This window comes from Wolffia australiana, chromosome 5 (assembly GCF_029677425.1).
Source record: "Wolffia australiana isolate 7733 chromosome 5, ASM2967742v1".
Classification (NCBI taxonomy): Eukaryota; Viridiplantae; Streptophyta; class Magnoliopsida; order Alismatales; family Araceae; genus Wolffia; species Wolffia australiana.
The window spans coordinates 9,889,279-9,911,774 of record NC_135839.1 but is presented as its reverse complement, the minus strand read 5'-3'; the positions used below and the strand labels follow the sequence as shown (position 1 = coordinate 9,911,774).

The 22,496-nt window shown below is 43.5% G+C and overlaps 5 protein-coding genes and 1 non-coding gene across 6 annotated transcripts; 2 read left to right on the top strand and 4 right to left on the bottom strand.

The window, feature by feature from the left end:
- Positions 1–7,251: 7,251 nt before the first annotated feature.
- EMB1473 (Ribosomal protein L13 family protein) lies at positions 7,252–8,877 on the bottom strand. Its single transcript, XM_078575106.1, has 4 exons — positions 8,574–8,877; positions 8,012–8,197; positions 7,676–7,846; positions 7,252–7,503 (listed from the first exon to the last, which is right to left on the bottom strand). Exons 1-4 carry the CDS (start codon positions 8,811–8,813, stop codon positions 7,387–7,389), a joined length of 714 nt encoding a protein of 237 aa, XP_078431232.1. The 5' UTR covers positions 8,814–8,877; the 3' UTR covers positions 7,252–7,386.
- LOC144704001 (U6 spliceosomal RNA) lies at positions 7,556–7,655 on the top strand. Its single transcript, XR_013581697.1, has one exon. It is a non-coding gene; the product is annotated as a U6 spliceosomal RNA (small nuclear RNA).
- Positions 8,878–8,955: 78 nt separating the features above from the next.
- Positions 8,956–11,382, bottom strand: COQ3 (coenzyme Q 3). The gene is made up of 9 exons (XM_078575105.1): positions 10,995–11,382; positions 10,818–10,907; positions 10,639–10,717; positions 10,053–10,130; positions 9,917–9,965; positions 9,787–9,836; positions 9,561–9,710; positions 9,278–9,358; positions 8,956–9,131 (listed from the first exon to the last, which is right to left on the bottom strand). Exons 1-9 carry the CDS (start codon positions 11,225–11,227, stop codon positions 9,024–9,026), a joined length of 918 nt encoding a protein of 305 aa, XP_078431231.1. The 5' UTR covers positions 11,228–11,382; the 3' UTR covers positions 8,956–9,023.
- A 27-nt stretch (positions 11,383–11,409) lies between these two features.
- RLP29 (receptor like protein 29) lies at positions 11,410–12,907 on the bottom strand. The gene has a single exon (XM_078575103.1). The coding sequence runs from the start codon at positions 12,863–12,865 to the stop codon at positions 11,510–11,512; it is 1,356 nt and encodes a 451-aa protein (XP_078431229.1). The 5' UTR covers positions 12,866–12,907; the 3' UTR covers positions 11,410–11,509.
- Positions 12,908–13,175: 268 nt separating this feature from the next.
- LOC144703030 (integral membrane protein (Protein of unknown function DUF92, transmembrane)) lies at positions 13,176–16,194 on the bottom strand. The gene is made up of 5 exons (XM_078575104.1): positions 15,750–16,194; positions 14,644–14,897; positions 13,651–13,774; positions 13,444–13,548; positions 13,176–13,365 (listed from the first exon to the last, which is right to left on the bottom strand). The coding sequence occupies exons 1-5, from the start codon at positions 16,134–16,136 to the stop codon at positions 13,279–13,281; spliced, it is 957 nt and encodes a 318-aa protein (XP_078431230.1). The 5' UTR covers positions 16,137–16,194; the 3' UTR covers positions 13,176–13,278.
- Positions 16,195–18,145: 1,951 nt separating this feature from the next.
- LOC144703472 (oil body-associated protein 2B-like) lies at positions 18,146–20,629 on the top strand. The gene is made up of 2 exons (XM_078575642.1): positions 18,146–18,475; positions 20,028–20,629. Exons 1-2 carry the CDS (start codon positions 18,187–18,189, stop codon positions 20,480–20,482), a joined length of 744 nt encoding a protein of 247 aa, XP_078431768.1. The 5' UTR covers positions 18,146–18,186; the 3' UTR covers positions 20,483–20,629.
- The last annotated feature ends 1,867 nt before the right edge of the window (positions 20,630–22,496 follow it).

The following is a 22,496-nucleotide window of genomic DNA, read 5'->3' as shown; positions in this document are numbered from 1 at the left end:
CAATGGTTGGACATGATAGTGAAAGGATTTCAAACTAAGGATGATGCGGAAATGAACCAATGTAAGGTGATGATGCTAACCGAAGATTATTAGGTTCACCATGATAATGATAATTTACCAGTGTGGGTAATTCCTTCCCTCTCTGGTGTGTTGGCTCATCTGATACACCTAGGACACCAAGTACAAGCTTGATGGATCTTAGAAACTCATTAGCTTTCAATCAGCCCATGGGTTTACGACACAAGATTAATAATTAACTTGACAAGGATTCACACATCTATTTATAGACCAGAGGGCACAAACGAAAGAAGGGGGGAAGATGCATTGACCCTAGATATTGTGCATCTGTCTCTATTAGCCCATGTACTATTCCATATAATAAATTTAATGTCCCGATAAAATTTATTTATCAACCTTATTAATTTACCAGATTACCATAAAGATTTAACTTCTTAAGGATTGCTTTAACCCAATTGATAGTGAAAATTAAGGTTCAAGGGCACTTTTATCACAATGCTTTAATGTGTATTTTGATGAATGTTCGAAGTGATGCATGCCTCAATAAGGGTTGTGATCAAAGCACAATAGGCGCTGATTTAGTTACTTGACTGGTGGTATGTGAAGATAAAATAAAAGCATTAGATATATTAAAAGGCTACTTAGTTTGACCATACACTAAACAAGTTAAATCATGCATGTAGGACTTAAATTTTTTGTGACATGAAGATAAACACAGTTTTAACGCTATTCGGGTATTTGTGTGATTTGTTGAATAACTTAGCCAAAATCCTATTTACTATCTTCGAGTATGTAAGGCTGAATTTACTGATGATTTAATGAAAATGAATTACATGAATAATGGAATCGAATGGTAGTATCTTTATTTAAATGTAGCGGTAAACATACCTAAAAGTTTAAAATTATTTTAAAACTCAAACCGTTGGCATAACGGCTAGTTTTTTCGCTTACTATTGAAAGGGTGTTTTGAGTCGATGGCAAAATTGTAATTATCAAAAATTGAAATTAAAATTATTATTACTTTATATTTCTTAATCATAATCAATGCGTATGACCGTTGGACTTTTGATAGATTACCATTATGCTCTTTCTGATTTCTAAGTCCATATATACAGTTTTGAGCCCTAATTTCAAACCCCCTTCTCATTCCCTTTTGAAAATCGCAGTCCAAAAGCTAGAGAGATCTCTCAATTCCTGGAGCATTTTCAAGCAGTTTTTTAGCATTCTTTGAAGAGATTGTTTGTTGCTAACATCAATCCAAATCCATAGAACTAAAACTGTGGCTTTTGGTGCAAGGTATTTCAAGATTCAAAGAAAAGAAAGCTGGGATCCAAACTTCTCACATCGTTGGCCCGTGTGATAAGTTTATACTTTTTAGCATATTTTTTATACTGATTTTGAGCTCATTTTATACACATGAATTGTTTTTAACATCCATAAAAAAGCAAAGAAATTTGAATTGCATCATTTGGTTTAGTTTGGAAAGAGTAACAGGGGTTTAACGTTGGACACAGAGGAATTGAGCGGCAAACTAAGGACGCTGAAAGAAAACAATAGTGCGAAATTGTGTTACCAAACCGTTCTAGGTAGAATCATTGCATTTGGTGCAGGATTGAAAAAGATATTTGAGTTTTAAGCGTCAAAGCTCAAATGCAAATCATGAATTATATCCAAACAAAAATGTGGAGGGGAAGAGGACTGAAAAAAGAACAACCACAAACAAGGAGGTACTACTGAAGGGAAGTTATAGTTATATTTATGAATCCACATTTCTGAATCAATAAAAGTTTAACATAAAAGTATTCTTGTTGAAATACCTAAAATTGGTCATTGTCTTGAATACTATTTTAAGTAGCCAATAATACTAAGTTTTACTGAGGAGAATACATTATTCATAAATATAGTGTTATTGCTTGCTTTTTTGTGATCACTCAAGTTAATCTTTTGGGGGCCATAAGAAGAAGGCTTTGGGGGCCAAGTTGAAGTAGATCAAGCAATGTCTTTTCGTGGAAGCCTTCGAGGGTTGAGGATGATAAAGCTTCATCGAATTTTTCTTTTTCACGGCATTCTTGTTCAGCCCTGTTTCCGAGTGATTTGCTTGGGGGAATTCACACAAACTCATTTAGGGCACATCATCACCTCGGGACGGATACCCCCAAACATCATTAAGGATTAGCCTACTCTGTCTTGAAAAAAAATTGTCTCCTGTTTCCCCTACCTCATTTCTTTGGTAGAGAAATCCTATAATAATTAAAGATAAAAATATAATATAAATAGAGAACATAATTCACCCCCCCCCAGGTTATTCCTTGGCCACCGAAACTAACATATAGGTTAAATTTTGAACCCACGAGGGTGCCAAATTATTCCTCATGCTTCTTAAGGACTCTCTAATGGAGCGCGCCCAAGCGTCATCAACAACATATCATCGGAGCCATCTTCGTCCACATCAGCATCATCGTCCGTGTCCAGCCCGAGCAACACACCAAAGCGTCTGTGAAGATGCTCGGTATTAAATACCCCGGGTAGAGCACATCTGCGTTTGTATCTTCGTATTTTCTGTTATCTTTTTCATTGGTCTAATTTCTGTTCCATGTTTGTCACGACGAGTGTCCCTACTCGTCGTGATGCATCCTTATCGTTTTCATTTCGTATCTTTTTTAATCTCTTAGTTTCTTTAATTTAAGATGTAAAATGGGGTCTCTTATTGGGCCCCATAGTTGGACTCCTAGTAAGGGCCCCATCATGGCCCTATATAAGGCCATGATGAGCCCCACGTTCAATCTAGATCTGGAATTTGTGTCGCAGTTATCCCACGTCCAGGTTTCATCTTGAGAGGAGGAAGGAGAAGAGAAGAGGAGATAAAGGAAGAACCAGAAGAAAACAAATGGGAAAGACGTGGTAAATTTGGACGAGGGGAGCCTCTGTGAGAAGTCAGAGGAGAATGTCTCTGTTCTAAGAATTGCCACCCCGAAGCAGTGACCAACGATGTTCGCTTGTTCTTCTCATCCGTCCACTGGCCTAGGGCCGACAAAGGGTCTGCAGCATAGTGATGGGAGGGAACGAAATTCCTTTCCGAGGTCGTCGTTGACGCCGTCTAAGGGGGCGATCATCCCTGGCCATCAGAATTTGGCCTCACATGTTCCACGACGGTCTGTGGCGCCCTCTGGTACCTGGGTGAAGCACCTCGCCTGATGAGATCAGTGCATTGGGAAATTTTGACCACCTTCTTGAGGATGACCGAAGGGGAATGAGATTCCTCTCTAAAGCCGTTGTCCACACCGTCTAAGCAGTGAGCCTTCGTTGGGCATCTGAATCCGATCTCATCGAATCCACGACGATCTATAGCTTTCCCCTTGCACCTGGGCGATGCCCTTCACCGATCAGTTCAGTGCGCCAAGGAATACTGGTCACCCCTTGAGGGCGAACACGGCTGGGCCCCACAAAAGTTTGACTCCCCTTGTGGACGGCGGGCAGTCTGCGACAAACTGTTCTGACCGCGTTGTTGTGAATGAACAGGAGAGTGTTCCTTGGCCTGTTTTGATCTCTCCACCGTTTCCCTTGTGGATGAATGAGGCTGGTACCTTGGGTCAACCTGGTCATCCCCTCAGGCAAACACGGTTGAACCCCCCTTGAGAGCTGACCGTCACGTGGACGATTGAGTTCACCCCTGAGAATTTCTTCACTGTCATTGTGGATGCACAAATGAAGGAAACATTGGTAATCTTCCACACGAACGGCGAGAACCTGTGACGTTGTGAGGATCGTTACATTACTTTCCCTCCTCCTCACATCCGCTCTTCTCGTCCTCGCTCCTGCGCTACATCGCCAGACAAGCCGCCGACCCACTCCGGCACCTCTTCACTGCATCTACCCGCATCGCTCTATGCACCAGCAATGACGTCGACGACGAACGCTGCCATCGATGAGGTGCACCGTTCCCCTTGCTCGTTAGTTATATTACGTCTTCTAGTATATCTTTCGACTGCACTCCACCACGCTCGGGTTAGTTTTAGGTGAGAGAAAATTATCAAGAAGCTACGTGTTGAGGTCTTTCTAGGTATGGGCCGAGCCCGTTCCTTACGTGTGAGCCCCTATGGAATTACTCCTTTCAGCGTCGTAGTTGCCATCGTCGCTCCGATGAGGGTCAGAAGGTCACCGTCACCGTCACCGGACAACAGCTTCGGAGCTTGGAGTTCGGCGAGTCACCACGAGTCGGGCTTGCACATACTTTCTCATAGGTTACATCGCATCATGTAGTTACATTCACTTAATGAATTGTCACGTCGGACGACGCCATCGACGATGTCCGACATCACTCTCTTACCATCATCGCTTGCCTTATGGTGCATTTAAAACTTTTTTATTTATATGGCATTCATAGTAAGAGAAAAATTTTACAAATTGAAATATTAAATTGGGCTACAAGAAAGTCAAGCATGCGAAATAAATAAAATAGATATCAAATTCCATCAAAATTCCCTCACTTAAAATTGGAGAATGTGATCTTAAATAAGAATTTATTTTTGGTTCAGTTTATGAATTAAATTCTTCCATAAGATTTTATTGTCCGGGCTATGTCATGAATTCGAAAGTGCCTTTATTTTGAAGTTAATTATTTGATTGACCTCTAGGGCCATAACTGGGATGAGAGAGAACAAATTTCAACCCAAGGCCAGAGAAAAGGGTTAATAGCACGAAATATCCCAAATTCTTTCAAAAATCTGAGATATAGCCTAAACGTTTATTTGGCACGGTATATCTCAAACTCTCTAAGTCGATGCCGACATATCCCGGTGATGATGTGGAATCCATCGTGGCTGCCAGGTGGATTTCCAGCCAGATTTTGACCTGGCGGAATCCACTTGGCAGCCACAACGGATTCCACGTCATAACGGGGATTCCACCTGCCAGGTGTTTTCCGATAAGAGAGAGAGAGGCATTATAGAGAGAGAGAGAGAGATAAGGAGAGAGAGAGAGGCATTCTAGAGAGAGAAAGAAGAGAAGAAGGGAAAGAGCAGGGAAACGACAGAAAACTCACAGAATCGGACATGAAAGCGCAGTCGGGGTCGTCGACGATGGGCAAGAGCGCGCCGTCGTAGTCAAGGAACAAGGCCACTCTCTCCCTTTCTCTCTCTCTAGAACGCCTCTCTTTCTCTCTCTAAAATGCCTCTCTCTCTAGAATGCCTCTCTCTCCCTTTCTCTCTCTCTAGACTGCCTCTCTCTCTAGAACACCTCTATTTCTCTCTCTAGAATGCCTCTCTCTCGCTCTCCTCTCTCTCTCTAGAATGCCTCTCTCTCTTATCGGAAAACACCTGGCAGGTGGAATCCCCGTTATGACATGGAATCCATCGTGGCTGCCAGGTGGATTCCGCCAGGTCAAAATCTGGCCGTAAATCCATCTGGCAGCCACGATGGATTCCACGTCATCACCGAGATATGTCGGTGTCGACTTAGAGAGTTTCGGATATACCGAGCCCAAAAAAAAGTTTAAGTTATATCTCAGATTTTTGAAAAAAATTGGGATATTTCGTGCTATTATCCCCAGAGAAAATAACTAAAAACAAGACTGATAAAAGAACAATATTTCGTACAATTTACCACCCTCTATTTAAAAATCTAATGCAAATGTGACAGTTTAAAAATGAAATTATATCAGAAGATAAAAATCAGTAAAATCAACATTAACATCAAGTAAAAATGCTACTGCATATTTTTTTTCCTTAAATTATGTTTGGAAGTCATTCAAATTAAAATATTAAACTTTTAGTGGTCTGATGAAAAACAAGGATTAAAGGTAGTGCCTATTCTTTAATATGAAAAACAAGGATCAGTCATACGTTTTTAGCACTACGAATATTTTTTTTCCTGATACATGATTCTTGAAGTAAGATACTAGCTCACTTATTTCAGTCACATAAATAGATCCCAACTGACACTACCAGATTGCGTTAGTAAAAAAAATGAGCGTTCGAATATTTCAATTGTTATGGCAAATAATGCTTATATATTAATAAACATTTAGCAAAACTAGTTTCAGAAGTACTAAAATTTAGCCAGTAGTACAAAAATATGTTTGTTTCCTGATGACAGGACATCTCTCGTAAACTGAGAATCTGCTCATTACTTCCGTTATCAGTAACAAAGTAAAATTAGGGCTTATGCGGTATTTTCTCATTCTGTGTAATTATGTAGAGAAGTGTGAAAAACATTGTCAATACTTTTCAAATTAATATTTTCTAGTGTTCGATAGATTACAGAGGTCATCTTCCGGAGTGAGCAATAAGAACATTGAAGCATAATGATTCTTGAGTTAGTTTATGTATGTAATTTTAGTAAATAAATGTTGAATGGGAAACCCCATATAAACTAATAATATTTTTTCAAACGCATATTTGGTAGAGATATTTGGATTATACGATTGGCTAAAATCCCAAGTAGAAAAATGTTCATCTAGGTATGGTTGTCATTACGATTCGTGATGCATTAAATTCGATATGAAACAATAATATTCCACACAAATATAATCTATGGTCTTTCAAAATCCCCATGCGAATTCCTTAAATGATTCCATCGTTACTGAGCCTTCGCATTTGTTCTTCACATATCCTAACAGTTGAAAAAAATAATCATTATTATGGTGCTTCAACCAGTTATCATACAGAATGATCCAGTTCTCTTCATCCATTATTCCACCGCCACCGATTCTCGGGTTTGGAGCACTGACTTCAGAAACTAAATCAAAGATAGGCATTTCGCACTTAATAAAAACTAATTTTTTGGTCAGTGAGAATGCTGTTCGGGATTGGACATGAAACGTCCTCCAAAATATTTGATCCTTAAACAGCAGGCGTTCAAACAAGGAAAATACTATCCTAGGGAGTCATCTAAAACACAAAGATAGGGAAGCAAGTCATAGGGTTTAGCAATGCCCTTGGGTCGGCTCAACTGACCTGTGGGCTAACTAACCCAACCTGCCCAAAATGGCAAAAGTTGGTTCAGTGGGCTGGGTAAACTTTGAGCATTATCAATTTTTTGATCCCGACCCGACTACTTGACGTGCCTAAGAAGGCAGGTCGGGGACGGGTGGACCAAGGCTAGGGTTGGGTTGGCACAACTGACTCAGCTCAGCAGACAGATCCAAGAGGGCAAGTCAGACCTTAGATCGGACCAACTCTGTGTATGGACCATAGCGAATCACCAACTTTATTCTCAGGACACGGTAACATGATATTGGCAATCAATGTTATTTCTACATTTCAACTAATCACAGATCAAAATGTAATGAGAATCGAAGCAAAAAGAAAGAAACAAAGCAAAAAGGAAAGATTCTTCGGCCAAAGAGACACCTCGAAGATGAAGTCAGTTCTACTTTTCCACTTGAACTCTCTTGTCCCTGATCGGAAGATCAACGGGCTGCTGCGCCTCATGAGGGTGCTCGGGTCCTGCGTAGACCTTTAGGTGGGTAAAGAGCTCCCTGCCGAGCTGCGGGATAAAATAAAGTAAGATTTATACCCCCTCAGTCAGTCTGTAAGATGTTCCTTTTGGAGACATGAATTAAAATTGGAACGATACAGAGAAGATAAACATGGCCCATAATGAATGAAAAGGAAAATTTTAAGAAAAAACAAAATTTGAGAAGGATAGAAAGCCTCACCCTTCCCTTGGGAAGCATCCCACGGACTGCGTGCTCAACAATTCTTTCGGGAATTCTTTTCTGCAACTGATCGAATGTCTCCACTGTCATACCTCCAGGTCTGCCCGAGTGCCTCCTGTAGAGCTTCTGGGTCCTCTTCTTCCCAGAGACTGCCACCTTGTCAGCATTCACCTTGGGTGATAAAGAAAACGGATAGAAAATGCATCAACATGAGATTATAGTATGTAGTTGATAACCAAATCTCGAATAGACCCATGAGTTTATTTTTAATTTCAACTCAAACCCAACAGAATAATGCGCAAGAGGACAATTTAAGAAGGGATAAAGCTAAAGTACCACAATGACATAGGCTCCCATGTCTACACTGGGAGTGTAAGTAGCCAGATTCTTCCCTCGAATATGAACTGCAATTGTGGAGGCCAGCCGGCCAAGGATCTTGTCGGTTGCATCGACAACATACCAAGTTTTCTCCGTGTTGACATGGTCTGCCGCCTTTGGGTACCACGTTTTGTTCCAAATGTCCTGCGCATGAGATGGTTTAAGTTTAACCCAAATTCTGCAGCCAAAACTAGATTCACGAACATTCAATTTCATCAAAAGAAAACAAGAACAATAAAGTATAATTCCTGAGGCCCAGGAGGAAATTATTATCTCCAATTTTGCACAAAAAATTGAATAAGGTCCCGAGTTAAGATATTAATTGCCTCATGAAGAGTATTTCATCTTAACTTTTGCAGAAAAACGCCAACGAAATCCACAAGAACGTACCAGGGACAACAAAAAACTGGGGAAAAAGCAGGATTCATGGAACTCGCAAATTACAGGGGAAAAACAAAAACTAGGTTTGAAAAGCCGGGCGGCAGGCAGATCGATCGAAGAACTGAAAAGTTAACCTTACCGGTCCATTAATCTCAGACTCCTCGAACATCCATCGCTGCTCCCTGGGAATGACAGCCTCCAGATCCTGCTTCTGGGCCTGAGAGCGGACGACGAGGGACGAAGCGGATGACGACTTCGGGGCAATCGGAGTGCGAAAGATTCCCACGAACTGACACCTCGACGCGGAGAGGGAAGACGGAGCCTTCGCCGTGGATGACGCGGGAATGGACGAGGATGACGACGGAAGGATCGCCGCCATGGCTGGTCTTCGATAGAGTGCCTCTGCTCGCGCTGTGAACGAGCGACCTCGAAGAGAAGTACTCATACCCTCGGGAACGGATAAGGCGACCCCAATATGGGCCCAGAATATTTCGGCCCAATAAGCCCAACGGCCCAGCCAATGAAAAAACATTTTTATTTAGCATTTATTATTTTTCAGTCAGCAAAAAAAACGATAAATTCTTCACTCTTAAGGCTTTCTTTTTATGCCATAAGCCAAGAAATTTACACTTGTGTCGTCCGTCAAGGACCATAGCCCTGTCAGTGGGTTGTAACTCATGCCCGCCATCTCCTGCATCTGCAATTTTTTTAAAAAACAGGAGAATGAAATATTATAATCAGAGATGCCCATTTTTGTGCAGAGGATGAATGAATTTTCTTATTATAATCCATCGGCTTTGATAAGGTTTTCAGAAAATAGAACTGGGAGAGAAGAAAATTTACAGAAATTGATGCCCTCTGCATGATGAGTGCAAGCTCTTCCGGGGTGATGAAACTCGACCATTGGTGCGTGCCTTTTGGGAGCTGCAGAGAAAAATATAAGGCGTAATTAGAGTTTTTTTTTTTCAAAATCAGCATCATTTTGGGAATCATGTTTTAAACTCCTCTGAAACATCTTAAATTTCAAGTAAAAGTAGTTGTTTAGGACTCCCAGACTATAGTTGGTTAGTCATCACAATTCAACTATGGACTGAATGCGTATAAACGATATGCTTTGAGGATTTACCCATCCAAGAACGTATTCTGCAGCAATAATGGCGGTGGCGTATGCTCTTACAGAACGATTAATGGTGGATATTGCAACAGCTCCATCCGGCACAGCCAGCTCTCCGAGAGATTTGCAAAATGCAGCAGGATCATGCACATGTTCGATGACCTAGAAAAAATTAAGGATTTTGTTTTTAAAATAATTTATATAATCGAGCTGTGCAGATGCTAGTAAGATGGCCCACCTCCAGCGAAATCACAGCATCAAACGTCCGCCGCTCTTCTACCATTTTCTCTGATCCATATTCAAATAAACCATAAATACCATCCAAGATAAACAAATGCCAACATAAGTTTGTCAGAAAGGGTACGTACCTGCGGTGGCACAACGGTATTCTATTGAAGATGTTTGGGGATCCAGTTTCTGCCAAAATAAAGAATGAGATGTATAAGAAATAAAAGCTGTTTAGTTATACACCGCATTATTGAGTATTTAAGATGAGAAACATACTGAATGAAGGCTTGCAATTTTGATATTCTTATCGACTGCATCAATTCCGGTGACACTTGCTCCCATTCGAGCTAGAGGCTATAAGAAGAAACTGATCCATCAGCAAAGTAATCGTAAATCCTTGTTCGAGTAAAGTTTGGTACGTACAACATAAGATCCGGAATAACAGGTAGTAAATCCATGGATCAACAGAATAATATATAATCGTCGGTAATGTAATGTACATGAGAAAGAACATTCTGAAGTATTTTATCAATTCCCCAGTGATTAAACCAAGGATATTACTCTCAAAATGTGAGATTTGAGCCCAAAGGAAACCGAGTCTGATTAATCACCAATCCCAAACATATCCCGAAGAACAGTTTGTGAATCCATGGATCAAGGGTATAATAAACAATCGATGGTACTGTAATGTACAAGGAAAAAGAACAATCTACAGTATTTTATTAGTTCAGGCGTGATTCTACGAATGATATTTAGATCAAAATGTGATATTTGGGACAGGTGAAAAAACCTTATCGAGCTGATTGATCATCGCCCACAATTAAACTGCGAATCCTAAGACCAAAAATCACAATTCTCGTACCTCGGTGAGGATTCCTCCACCGCAACCAACATCGACGAGCCTTAAACCTTCCAAGGGCCTGGGGTTATCCGGATTTCTCCTGAGAAAATGCCCAGAGAAATTCAGAATATGAAATGGAACGCGATCGGAGAACAAATAAAGGGAGGAATCACTCATGGATACTCAAAGCCGAAACCTACCCAAAATGCCGACAAAGTACAGAACGGATGAAGGATAACCTAGTCGGATTCATGATATGCAAGGGCCTAAATGGTCCCTCGGAATCCCACCTTTCCATACATAGACAAGATCATCCAAAAGAGAACAATGTCAGCATGTCATACAACTTGAAGAAGACTAAACAACTTCATACAGACCAGGTGTCGGCAATGGCGGCAAATTTGGCGACCTCGGACTCGTCAATGGACGAAGATTTCGTGGAGGACGCGCTGTCATGGTTACTATCACCCGGCGGAACAAGAATCGTTCTTCGCCATTGATGACTCCCGAGACGGGAGAGAGCATAGACCAAAGCCTCGTTCCCCGACTGTCGCAGCCATGGCTTCAAAGCTCCTCTCCCCTGACCGCGCAGACCACACCACAACGCCATTCCCGCCCCCCAAAACCAAACAACCGTCCAATAATAACAAAGAAATCGATACACGCGCTCTCCGAGAACTTCAGATCTTCGGCGAAATTCAGATCGAATTCCGATTTCAAACGAAGAATTAGCTAATCAACGATCAAGAGTTAACCCTAGGGTCGATCGTCAATCCGCCATGAACAGGGGTAGAAGCTTTGTCAAGTTCGCTAATAGAACTCTAACTGGGCCCAGTGGGCCTAAACAATCGGCCCATTATAAAGCCGCGGAAATCAACGCATTTCGGAACGGTTAAAATAGAAACGCGCAAGCGGTCAGCGGGAGTAACCAGCGGAGGAGCGTAAGGCTTCGATCACCGCCCCCGGCGATCGCGGCCAGCTCCTGCGGCAGACGATGCTGGTCGGCGGTGGCGTTCCGGGCCAGCTCACCGCAAAGCGGTAGGTCGAGCCGGGCAGTGACGGCACACGGAGCGGGGCCCACGCAGAGGCCGGCGTTCCCTCTCAGGTCGAGGTTTCTGCCGAGCCGGCGGAGGAAGCTCCCGTTAAAGAGAACCTCTCCACGGAGCGAGTTCCCGCTGAGGTTCAGGTGGTAGATCCGGGGGAGTTTCCCCAGCGCCGGGGGGATGGACCCGGATAAGCTGTTGTTCTGCAAGGACAGCGTCGTGAGATTCCCCAGCCCAGAGAAGGAATCGGGAATCTGCCCCCAGAGGCCGGAATTAGCGAGCCTCAGCTCCTGCAGATTCTTCAACCTGCCCAGCTCGGCGGGCAGCTCGGTCCGAATCGGACTATCCTCCAAGATTAAATATTGCAGATTGACCAGCTTCCACAGGCCCGGGGGGAGCGGGCCGGTTAGCCGGTTCCCGCCGAGGGCCGCGAAAGTGAGCGAGCCCAGGCCCACTAAGCCCGCCGGCACGGGCCCGGCCAGCGCGTTACGGCTCAGGTCCAGCTTCTGGAGCGCCGCCATCGCGCCGATTCCCGCCGGGACGGGCCCGGAGAGGGCGTTGTAGCTCAGGTCCAGCCCGACCAGGGCTCGTAGCCGGCTCGCCAGCCCTGCCGGGATCGGCCCGGAGAGGGCGTTGTAGCTCAGGTCCACGTGGACGAGCCCCGCCAGCTCGGACATGGACTCCGGTATCCTCCCCCGCAGGCCGTTCTGGGACAGGGTAAGGACGCGGAGGGAGCGGAGCCCGGATATCCCCGCGGGAATGGGACCGGATAACGCGGGGTTGGACCTTAGGCTCAGCTGCTGCAGCGGGGCGGAGGCGTTATCGGGCACGGCTAAGCGGGTCTCGCGGGTCCGGAAGCAGGCGTAGAAGGAAGCGGACTGGAGGTGGGGGAGGGAGAAGAGGGGAGCCGGGAAGGTGGCGGCGGGCTTACACGTGGGACTGAGCGGGGCGCCGAAGGCCAGGCGGGTGACGTGGAGGCGCCCGTCCGAGCCGGTGGCGCAGTCCACTCCAGGCCAGGACGCGCCGGGGGCGCACGGATCCGCGTCGGGGTCGCGCCAGTCCCGGTCCGAGGAGACGGCCTCCAGCACTGCGAACAGCATCTCCCTCTCCGAAAGCTCCATCCCCCCCGTCCAATCCTCGCCGCCCGCGACGGCGCTGATGAAACCGACGGCGGCGATCCAAACATAAGCGAAGTAGCCCGCCATGGAAGGCGCCGTCCTCGCCGCTTACACAAAGAGAGAGAGAGAGAGAGATTCAGAGAGAGGGAAATGATAGATATAGTAGAGATAGAGACAGAAAGTCATGAAGAGAGAGAGATGAAGAGGGCGAGTGTCGGAACTAACGCCGCAGTCTGATCATTCCCCCGCGCGCGTAATTATTAGATTAAAATATCCATTACTACATTTTTTTAATTACGGCAACGGTAATGAAGATTTCATGCGTGGAGACGGCAAAAGCCACTCATGACCGTCAGCTTTTTCCCACCTGTTGACTTTTGACTTTACATAGACCACGTGCGGGAACAGTATCTACGTGGGGTAAAAACTTTGCAAAGTGATTCCGAATCATTTTTCCGATAATTAATTACATGAGTTGGCTCGGGTTCTGGCTCGACGATCTACTGGCGTAGGATGACTTGTTGCAAAAGAACGGCCAAGATGCTGCCCAGGGAGATGTTGATCACGTTGACCACGTCGTTGTTCAGCTGAGAAATTGGGGGAAAAAAAAATTAATACTCGAGTAATTTTTTTTTACTAAGATTCCTGTTCAAGAGCTAGCTTACCCATTGGAAACCGTCCTTGTCCTGAAGGGAAGCACCGATAACGCTTTCCCCGATGTTTGCCAGCTGTGATGCTGCGATGCAGATGATAGATTCGCGTCCGCCAATCTATAATATAGTGGAATTTTCAGATGTTGGAATATTAACCACTGGAAATATAGTTTTAAATGAGAATATAGTTCTTGTCAAAAACTGAGAAGGTGCGCGTACAGTTCCCAAGAAACTCGCGGCGGCAGCGAGAAGTGCAGAAGCTAGAATCCCCGCGATGGTTCCCTCCAGACTGACTGCTCCTTCGGTGCCTCTCGGAACGATCTTAAAATTGGTAATCAGGTAGCTGTTCATGAACCGGGACAGATAAATTTAATGAAAATAAATGATGAAACTATGTTTCATTTCTAATTAGAACGGATTTTCATCGTAACCAAAAGGCCGTTAAAAGCCTAAAAATAAGATCTCCATGTTTAATAAGAGCGGTGTAGTCTAAAATTCCACTTGATTGGGCCGAAGAGAAATACAGGATAACCTGTCGTTTATTAAAAAGGTGTCGGCCATCACATGAGGACCACCTGATTAAGATTGAATGGCCTCGATTATATCACAATGGTCGAAATGATGGATCGGATTGAGATCTGACCGAGTAAGTTGATCCGATCAAGAAGGCCATTCAGCGATCAATCGGATAGACCCATTAAGTGGAATGTGCTTGTCATAAAAACATAAATCAGTCAAAGTCACACATAGGTTTCGGACAGATGACTTATTGCAAAAACATGAATCATTCAAAGTCACACAATGGTTTTGGGCACAATTTATTGCAAAAACATAGGCAGTCTAAGGTAGAAAGATGGCGGGAAAACTTTTTTAAAAATTATTTACCATCAGTTCCAAGACTGTTTGTATTTTCACTATCCATTAATATGATCGATCGATATCCTGAAAGATAGGTCAGGTCTGATTGATAATAGAAGAAAATTTTAAATCAGAGGAAATGGATCTATCAACATCTAACTAATCGATACTCCTGATGAATCTCGATCAGGTCGATCCCTACCAGAGATATTTATCGTTCTCTGAACGATTCATCGCATCCGTGCGAGGCATTTGCCAACTTGATTAAGACAAGAAATCTTAATTCAATGCATATTTTGAAAGAAAGATTAAGACAAAAAAGGCAAGAATGGTGAATGAGCAGATTTCACTTACGTGGTTTTGCCATAGGCTTTTCCGATTTCGCTGGAAACAGTATCACTCACTTTTGTGCAGAAACTGGAGACAAATCCAAGCTGCCAAAGTGGTATCAAATGGGCTCCCCCAGCACCATAGATAGAGAAAAGAGCACAAACGCAACCCGCTGCACTGGAACCGATCACACTTGCTGGCCCTCTTCTTCCTCTCCTCTTCTCTGCAATGCCCGACGCTTCCTTCTGAGCGATCTTCAACTTCGTCACAGCCGTGCCCTTCAAAACTCACGCAATAAACCCTCAGAACGAAATATCTTTGCAAAAATTGGATAAAATAATGTTGTTTTTTGAAGCTACTGCAGAAGGAAATGATAAACATGCAGGTATTTTATTCTCAATAAGGTAGTGTACTCGTACTGATTCACTTGGCTACATACATTTTATTCGGTGTTGGAGTTTGGAAAGAGAGTTTTGATTGTTCTTTACTCCAACAAAGAAAAATAAAAGAATGTCGGAAAATACAATGTAATCGTGTTCATGAGATGTTGACGAAATGGAGTGGATAAGAGTTCAGGGATCCAATCGGCCGGATCGAGATCGGATTTAAAGAGTCCGTCGATGCAATAAACCATTTATAAATGACCGATAGCAATCCTGATTGATCTGGGGACAATCGAAATCCTGGCCATTTGAATCGATAGGTCATCGGGCATGCTCTTGTCTATATAATAAACCCATTCGAATGAAATCCATCTGATCAATCCATTCAATCGCTCAGATTCTTGCCAAATCTGACGGAGAGTGTGAATGAGAGACTCTGGATTGGGTAATCGATCGATCAACCATATCGAAAGCGGATTAGCAGAGTAGATAGATAAATATCTCAATCAATTCAGGGCCGGACAAAATCCTGACAGGTTGAACCAATCCATCAACGAGAGTCAGCAAAACTGATCAATTTTCGATCAGTCTACATTTTTTCATCAAAATCGTAGCGATCGATCAGGATCTTAATGAACCCTAGTCTAAGTTCTTCCATTATGCCATTCCCGACACACAACCGGAAACAAGTTCACGCTAATCGAACAATTCAAGATAAAAAACTCATCACAAACCCATGACACTCACAATGGTGAAATAGAGGGCGACGATCAAGAACCCAGATGCACCGAAAGCTCTCCAGGTCAGTGTACCGAGAGCAAAAGCCGCCAAGATTCCTGATCCACTCAATCCCGCCAGAAGTAGCGGCGATCCAACCACGAAAATGAGAAGATTGCTTAGCGCCGCGGATTTCCACGTCGGCGGAGAGGTCCGCATTAGATCGATCACAATATCCTGAATCGCCATCGTCGAGTCCGCGAAAGAAGCCCTAACAGAGTGCATTCTCCGCCTTGAGAGGTGTAGAACACGGCAAGGTTTGAAATTTCTGGGAAATCTGGGCAGAAATAACGCGGCAACAGCTTGAAGGGGAACTGAAGAAGGTCGTGCGATGGTAGAGATGGCGACGTTCGCCATTTTCGCCCTCCCGCCGAGCTCGTTCCTTGAAGAAACCCCCCCCCCCCCCCCACCAGACCGCCCTCATCTCCTGACCCGTTCAGACCGATGCCGCCTTGATGGGACGGACGACGCATTGGTAGTACGAGCATCATCGTATGGGTAAGCGCTACGTCATCCGTCCCCCCGAGAGGTGACGGATGACATTTCTGTAGATACGTAAATCTACTCCACAAAATTGGATGGATTTATAAATCAATTGTAAAGCATGTTAAATTGTTTTTATTAATATTTAAAATCCTTATGGGATGATGGTGGCGAGGATTAGATGATGATTCTGGAAATCAGACGACGATATCAAATATTTAAAATATATTTTCAATGGTTTTTATGCGTTGACAAAAAATTAAAAATATGCGATCAAAAGCAATAAATAAGCAGTAGATTTATATTGTGAGAGTTCAATAATTAAATACACCTCGTCATCGACAGGAGTCTGAGTTTTCAATTCCGTCATCGTCATCCTCTCCAGAGGGATAAGGATGTATGGGGGCCTCATGGTCGTCCTAATGAAGAAGAATGGACGGGGGCGAGGACAACGGATAACATGTCCATCTTTATCTTGGACCGGGTAAATGCAGGTATTTGTAGGGTCAGACATTTAGGACCGAGGATAGGTTTTACTGGACCGAACTAGAACCATAGGTCATCCATTTTAGGGTGGACTAGTTGGTCAAACAGGTTTAGGTCCAGGAGACAACACTGTCTTGATCCAGAATTAATTGATGAAATATTATTTAATATTTTTTATAAAATTCTAAGATATCAAATCCAACTGGCCCAAGAGTACTATATTGATCTCAATGTAGGTGCCAAATATTTGACCATCTGTGGGCAGCATTTTCGGTTGAGCTCATCAAAGGTGAAAAATATTTGACCATCTGTGGGCAGCATTTTCGGTTGAGCTCATCAAAGGCGAAAAATATTTGACCATCTGCGAGCAGCATCTTGACATATAGGATATTTAAAATAACCAGGAACATAAACTTTATGCTTTGATTTTGACATTAACTAGTAAACCTGATCAGACTGGAACCGGTACATATAGTTCTGGATCCTCCGGGACATGGATGACGGATGGGTCGAAGATCGTCTCGTCCAGCATCCGGAACCAGTGCAGGGACGTGGACGCGATGGTTTTTTTCATCCAAGACCTTCGGACGGAATGGTTTTTTTGTTTGAACAGACGAAAACCATTCCGTCCATTCATTCGAGGCAAAATTCCAGCCCAGTTTTCATCCAAACTTTAGAACGAAAAAGACCATCCCATCGCGTCCCTGCACTAGTGTAGTTCCGGATCGTTTGGGATGTGGAAGATGGACGGGATGGGACAACGATCGTCCTGTCCGATGTACGGAATCAGTGCAGGGACGCAGACAGGACAATTTTTTCTTCCGAGACCTCCGGATAGGACGGTTTTTTCGTCGTAGACCTCCAGACAGGACGATTTTTTTGTCTGAGTGGACAAAAACCATCCCCTCCGTTCGTCTCGGGACGAATTTCCATCCCGGTTTTCGTCCAACCTTGTAGACAGGACGATTGTTCATCCTGGGACAAAAAAACCGTCTCCTCTGCGTCCCTCCACTAGTATAGTTCCGGATGGTCCGGGACATAGACGATGGACGGGACGGGACAAAGATAGTCCCGTCCAACATCCTGAAACAGTGTGGGGACATGGACGGGACGGTTTTTTCGTTTGAGATCTCCGGACGGTTTTTTCATCTGAGTGGACTAAAACCGGACAAAATCGTCCTGGCACAGAAAAAACTTCCCGTCCGCGTCCCAGCACTATATCGGAACCGAAGCTTAGGTAATAATTACGTCTTTGATAAAACCCCGATTCTTTAATTTATCGTGAAGAAAAAATAAACATGTTTATCGTGGAGACGAGCCGTGTATCACGCGTGTTCGCTGCGTGTTCACGAGACGACACGCGGCGGCGAGATCGACGCTACTTATTTCCGAGTATTTTCTTCTCGGCAGAGTGAGAAGGAAAGGAGAGAATTCAGAGATGGCGTCGAGCGACGAGAGGCCGGGCTTGAGTCCGATGGTGGGCGGAGAAGGGGCGGCACCGCCGGGGAAGGAGACGACGGCGGTGTCGGCGGCGTTGGACGCCGGGGCAGCGATGATACAGTCGATGAAACCCATTGGCGAGTTTCGGCAACACGCTTGCACTTTTGCGCTCTGCGCACACGACCCTGCACAGCAGATTGAAGTCCACCACTTTGTGTCTCGCCTCACCGAGGACGTCCTCCAGAGCGCCGTCTATGACTCTGATCTTCCCTCCGCTCGCCTCATCGGTTCTTCTTCTTCTTCTTCTTCTTCCAGCTTCTTCCTACTTTGTTGCCGGATTTTTCTAGCTTCTTCTTCTTCTTCTTCTTCTTTCAGTTCTTCCATACTTCTCCCAGTTCTTCTTGTTTCTTTTTAGCTTCTTGTAACGGTTTCTAGCTTCTTCCAGCTTCGCCCAGCTTCGTATTGCTTCTTCTAGCTTTTTCTAGCTTTTTTCTAGCTTATTGTTCTAGCTTCTATTAGTTCTTCTTAGCTTCTTCCGGCTTTTTATAGTTTCTTATTTTTCTTTTTCTAGATTCTTCTTCTAGCTTTTCCCAGTCCTTCCTAGCTTCTTCCAGCTTTTTATAGTTTCTTCTAGTTCTGTTTCTAGATTCTTCTTCTAGCTTCTCCCAGTCTTTCCTAGCTTTTTCCTAGCTCCTCCAGCTTTTTATAGTTTCTTCTAGTTCTGTTTCTTGATTCTTCTTCTAGCTTCTCCCAGTCCTTCCTTGCTTTTTCCTAGCTCTTCCAGCTTTTATAGTTTCTTTGCTTCTGTTTCTAGATTCTTCTTCTAGTTTCTCCCAGTCCTTCCTTGCTTTTTCCTAGCTCTTCCAGCTTTTTATAGTTTCTTCTACTTCTGTTTCTAGCTTCTTCCATATTTTTCTAGGTTCTTCTAGCTCGGTTTCTGGCTTCTTCCAGATTTTTCTAGTTTTTCTGGTTCTTTTACTAGCTTCTTCCAGATTTTTCTAGTTTTTTCTTGTTCTTTTACTGGCTTCTTCCAGCTTTTTCTAGCTTCTTTTCATTATATCATATTCTAAGTTATTATTCTAGCTTCTCCCATTTCTTCCAGATTTTTCTTGATTTTCTAGCTTCTTCTTGGTTTTCATAGCTTTTTCTAACTTCTTTTCCTTATATACTCTTCTTGGTTCTTCTTCTATCTTCTTTCAGGTTCTTCGAACTTTTTCAGGCATATTATTTCAATGTTATAGCTTGTTCTATCTTCTTCTATTTTATTATTCTTATTCTTATTATTATAGCTTCTTGGCACTTGTTCTTCCTTCTTCTAGACTTTGAAAGCTTATTATCATTATAATTACCGCTATTATTATAACCCTTGCTTGATCTACGCTTTCGTAGCTTATTATCGTTATAATTACTATTTCTACTCTTCCTTGGTCCACTTTCGCCTAGCTTCTTGTTCTTCTTCCTCGTCATTTTCTGGGCTCCTCGTGCTTCTAAGGTCACTCAGTTTATCATTATTATTCCAGCTTCTTCTAGCCTCCTTATCTTCTCGCGGTCATCTTATTCCATCATCCTCTGGAGTATTATTATTATTATTATTATTATGGTTCGTACTACTTGTTCCTATTCTATGTTCTTCAAGCTCCTCTTTCTTCCTCTTTATTTTATGGGCTCTTCCAGCTTGTAGCTTCATTTAGTTTACTATTCTTACTAATCCAGCTTCTTCTAGTTTCCTCCACCTCTTCAATTCTTTATCATTTCATTCCATCCTCTTCTGGAGTTTTATTCCAGCATCGAGCTTCATAAATCTTCCTCAAACCGCTAAGTTCAGGGTGGGGATTTCAGGAGTGGAGTACATAGTCTCGGAGAGGGTATTCGAGGGGCTGGAGGAGGAGGAGAAGAAGCTATGGCACTCGCACGCGTACGAGGTGAAGGCCGGGCTGTGGGTCTGTCCAAGAGTGCCCGAGGCGCTGGCGAAGCCGGAGCTGCGGCAGATGGCTAAAAGCTACGGCAAGTTCTGGTGCACTTGGCAAGTTCACCGCGGGGACCGGCTGCCCATGGGCGCGCCGGCGCTGATGGTCTCCCCCCAGGCCGTGCCGCACTTAACGGTGAAGCCCGACCGCGTTAAGAAGCGCGACGACGCGTATCGGATCGCCAGCGACGAGCTCAAGCAGGCGAGAGTGGAGATGGAGGAGGCCAAGTGGATCGACCCCAGTTCTGACCATTGGGTTCACCGCGGTAAAGGCTTGGCCCTTGACGTCGTCGAAGTTGATATGAACCGCGGCGCACCCTTCCCCTGAAGTGGGTCCTGCTTCTTGTGCTTCGAAGGTCCGTGCAGAGTTCTTCCTAGTTCTTGATGTTTTTCAGCGTTGTTTTGTGGGATTGTTTGTATAACATACGATATTATCGTCGAGGTGGACATGAATATACAGCGAGAGTTTCTGACATTTATCGATGAAATAGCTTGAGTCCTAACAAATGAGGTGATGACTCGCAAGGTCACGAGCATCCATATACCATGATGATAAAGTTACGCAGATGTAAAGTAATATTAAAAATTCCCCTGAACTGGGTCTGGTTCTTGTGCTTAGAAAGTCCGTGCAGAGTTCTTCCTAGTTCTTGATGTTTTTCAGCGTAGTTCTGTGGAATAGTTTGTATAATTTACGATATTATCGTCGAGGTGGACATGAATATACAGCGAGTTTCTGACATTTATCGATGAAATAGCTAAAGTGTAACAAACGAGATGATTAAAGAGGAGTCAGCAAACTCGCTAAGACGGAACTGACATGGACCAATAGCAGCTTTAATAAAGAATAGATAGTAAAACATTGACACGTACCCCTTATACTCGCTATGAGAATGGATGATAGGATTAAATATAGGATTAAACATAGTTTGGATTAAACATAGATAGGTTACACGTAGATAGGATCTAACTGTCACTGTTGATTTCATTGTCGCCATTTTAACTTGTTATAACGGCTACGATTACAACAGAACAGTGTTACATTATATAACAATAAATATATACTATAAATACGAACCAATGTAGTTCACAAGATTTCATGGAAAATCAACAATCTCAGTCTTACGATTGTGTTCTCTCTCTCTCTCTTTCTTCCCTTTCTTCTCATCTCTTCTTGTTCTTGAATGAGAACGATCGTTTGCATGGTATCAGAGCAGGGGATGGAGACCGAGATGGCTTGAACAAGCTCCGCGTACCGCTGTTCCTGAAAGGTCGACCAAAGAAGTCAGCACAACAACTGGAGGACAAGTCCCGGTTGTGATTCCGACAGGAATGATAATCAACCCAAAATTGAGCAGCGACAATTACCAGATGTGGAAAGGCGCCATGCTCTAAGTGCTGAATGGGTATGATTTAATGAAGTTTATCGAAGGTGTTTCACCCTCAATTTCAGTTGCAGATTCTCAAGGCAATGTAGTTGAAAATCAGCAGATTTTGGGATCAGCAGATTTTGGGATTTCTACATCAAACTATTTCAGAGTCCGTCCTACCCTACATCAGCAAAGCGAGATCATCAAGAGAAGCATGGGAAAGACTTGAAAATACATTCATTGGGTGGAACCAAGTAAGAGTGATGGAACTTCAGAGACTTTCACAATATAAAGAAAGGTACATTGACTATCGAAGAATACATAAATCAGTTCAAAACTATGGTAGACTCACAAGAACAGATGGGATATCAAGTCAACGAGTCATCTGCCATTTTTACTTTCTAAAGAGGTCTCGGGTCTGCATATTCTCAATTTGTTGTTAGTATTAACGCAAATCTTTATCATCTAAAGTTTGATGAGATTAATGCCAATCTGAAATCGCGTGAAGCTTTATTGATGTTTGAACAAGAGGAGGAAAGAAATACTTTCCCTCCCAAACGAAATCGCAGGAAGCTTTATTGAAATCGCAAACGGTTGAATTATAAAACAGAGGTCGGGAATGAAGGAAAAATTACAGAGGAAGCTCTTCCCAACTTGTTTTGGCTAGGAAGGACACAAAAGCTGCTTCTGAAGTCGAGATTTCTTGATTCCAAAGTTGATTTTGAAGTTTCTTCTTCACCTTTGAACACTTTCTGGAACGTTTTCAAAACGCATTGGCATGGGCGGGATACACATGCCCTTGGGCGAGATATATAACTTTCGCTTATTGCCTCTCCAATGACTGGCGCATCCAATCATTCGCCATAGGATAACTATGGCATCATTATTCTCGATGCCATAATTATCCAATCAGCACTTTTCTTTTACACGTGGTGCGGAGCTTGAGATTGACTTTGTTTTTTTTATTTTCTTTAA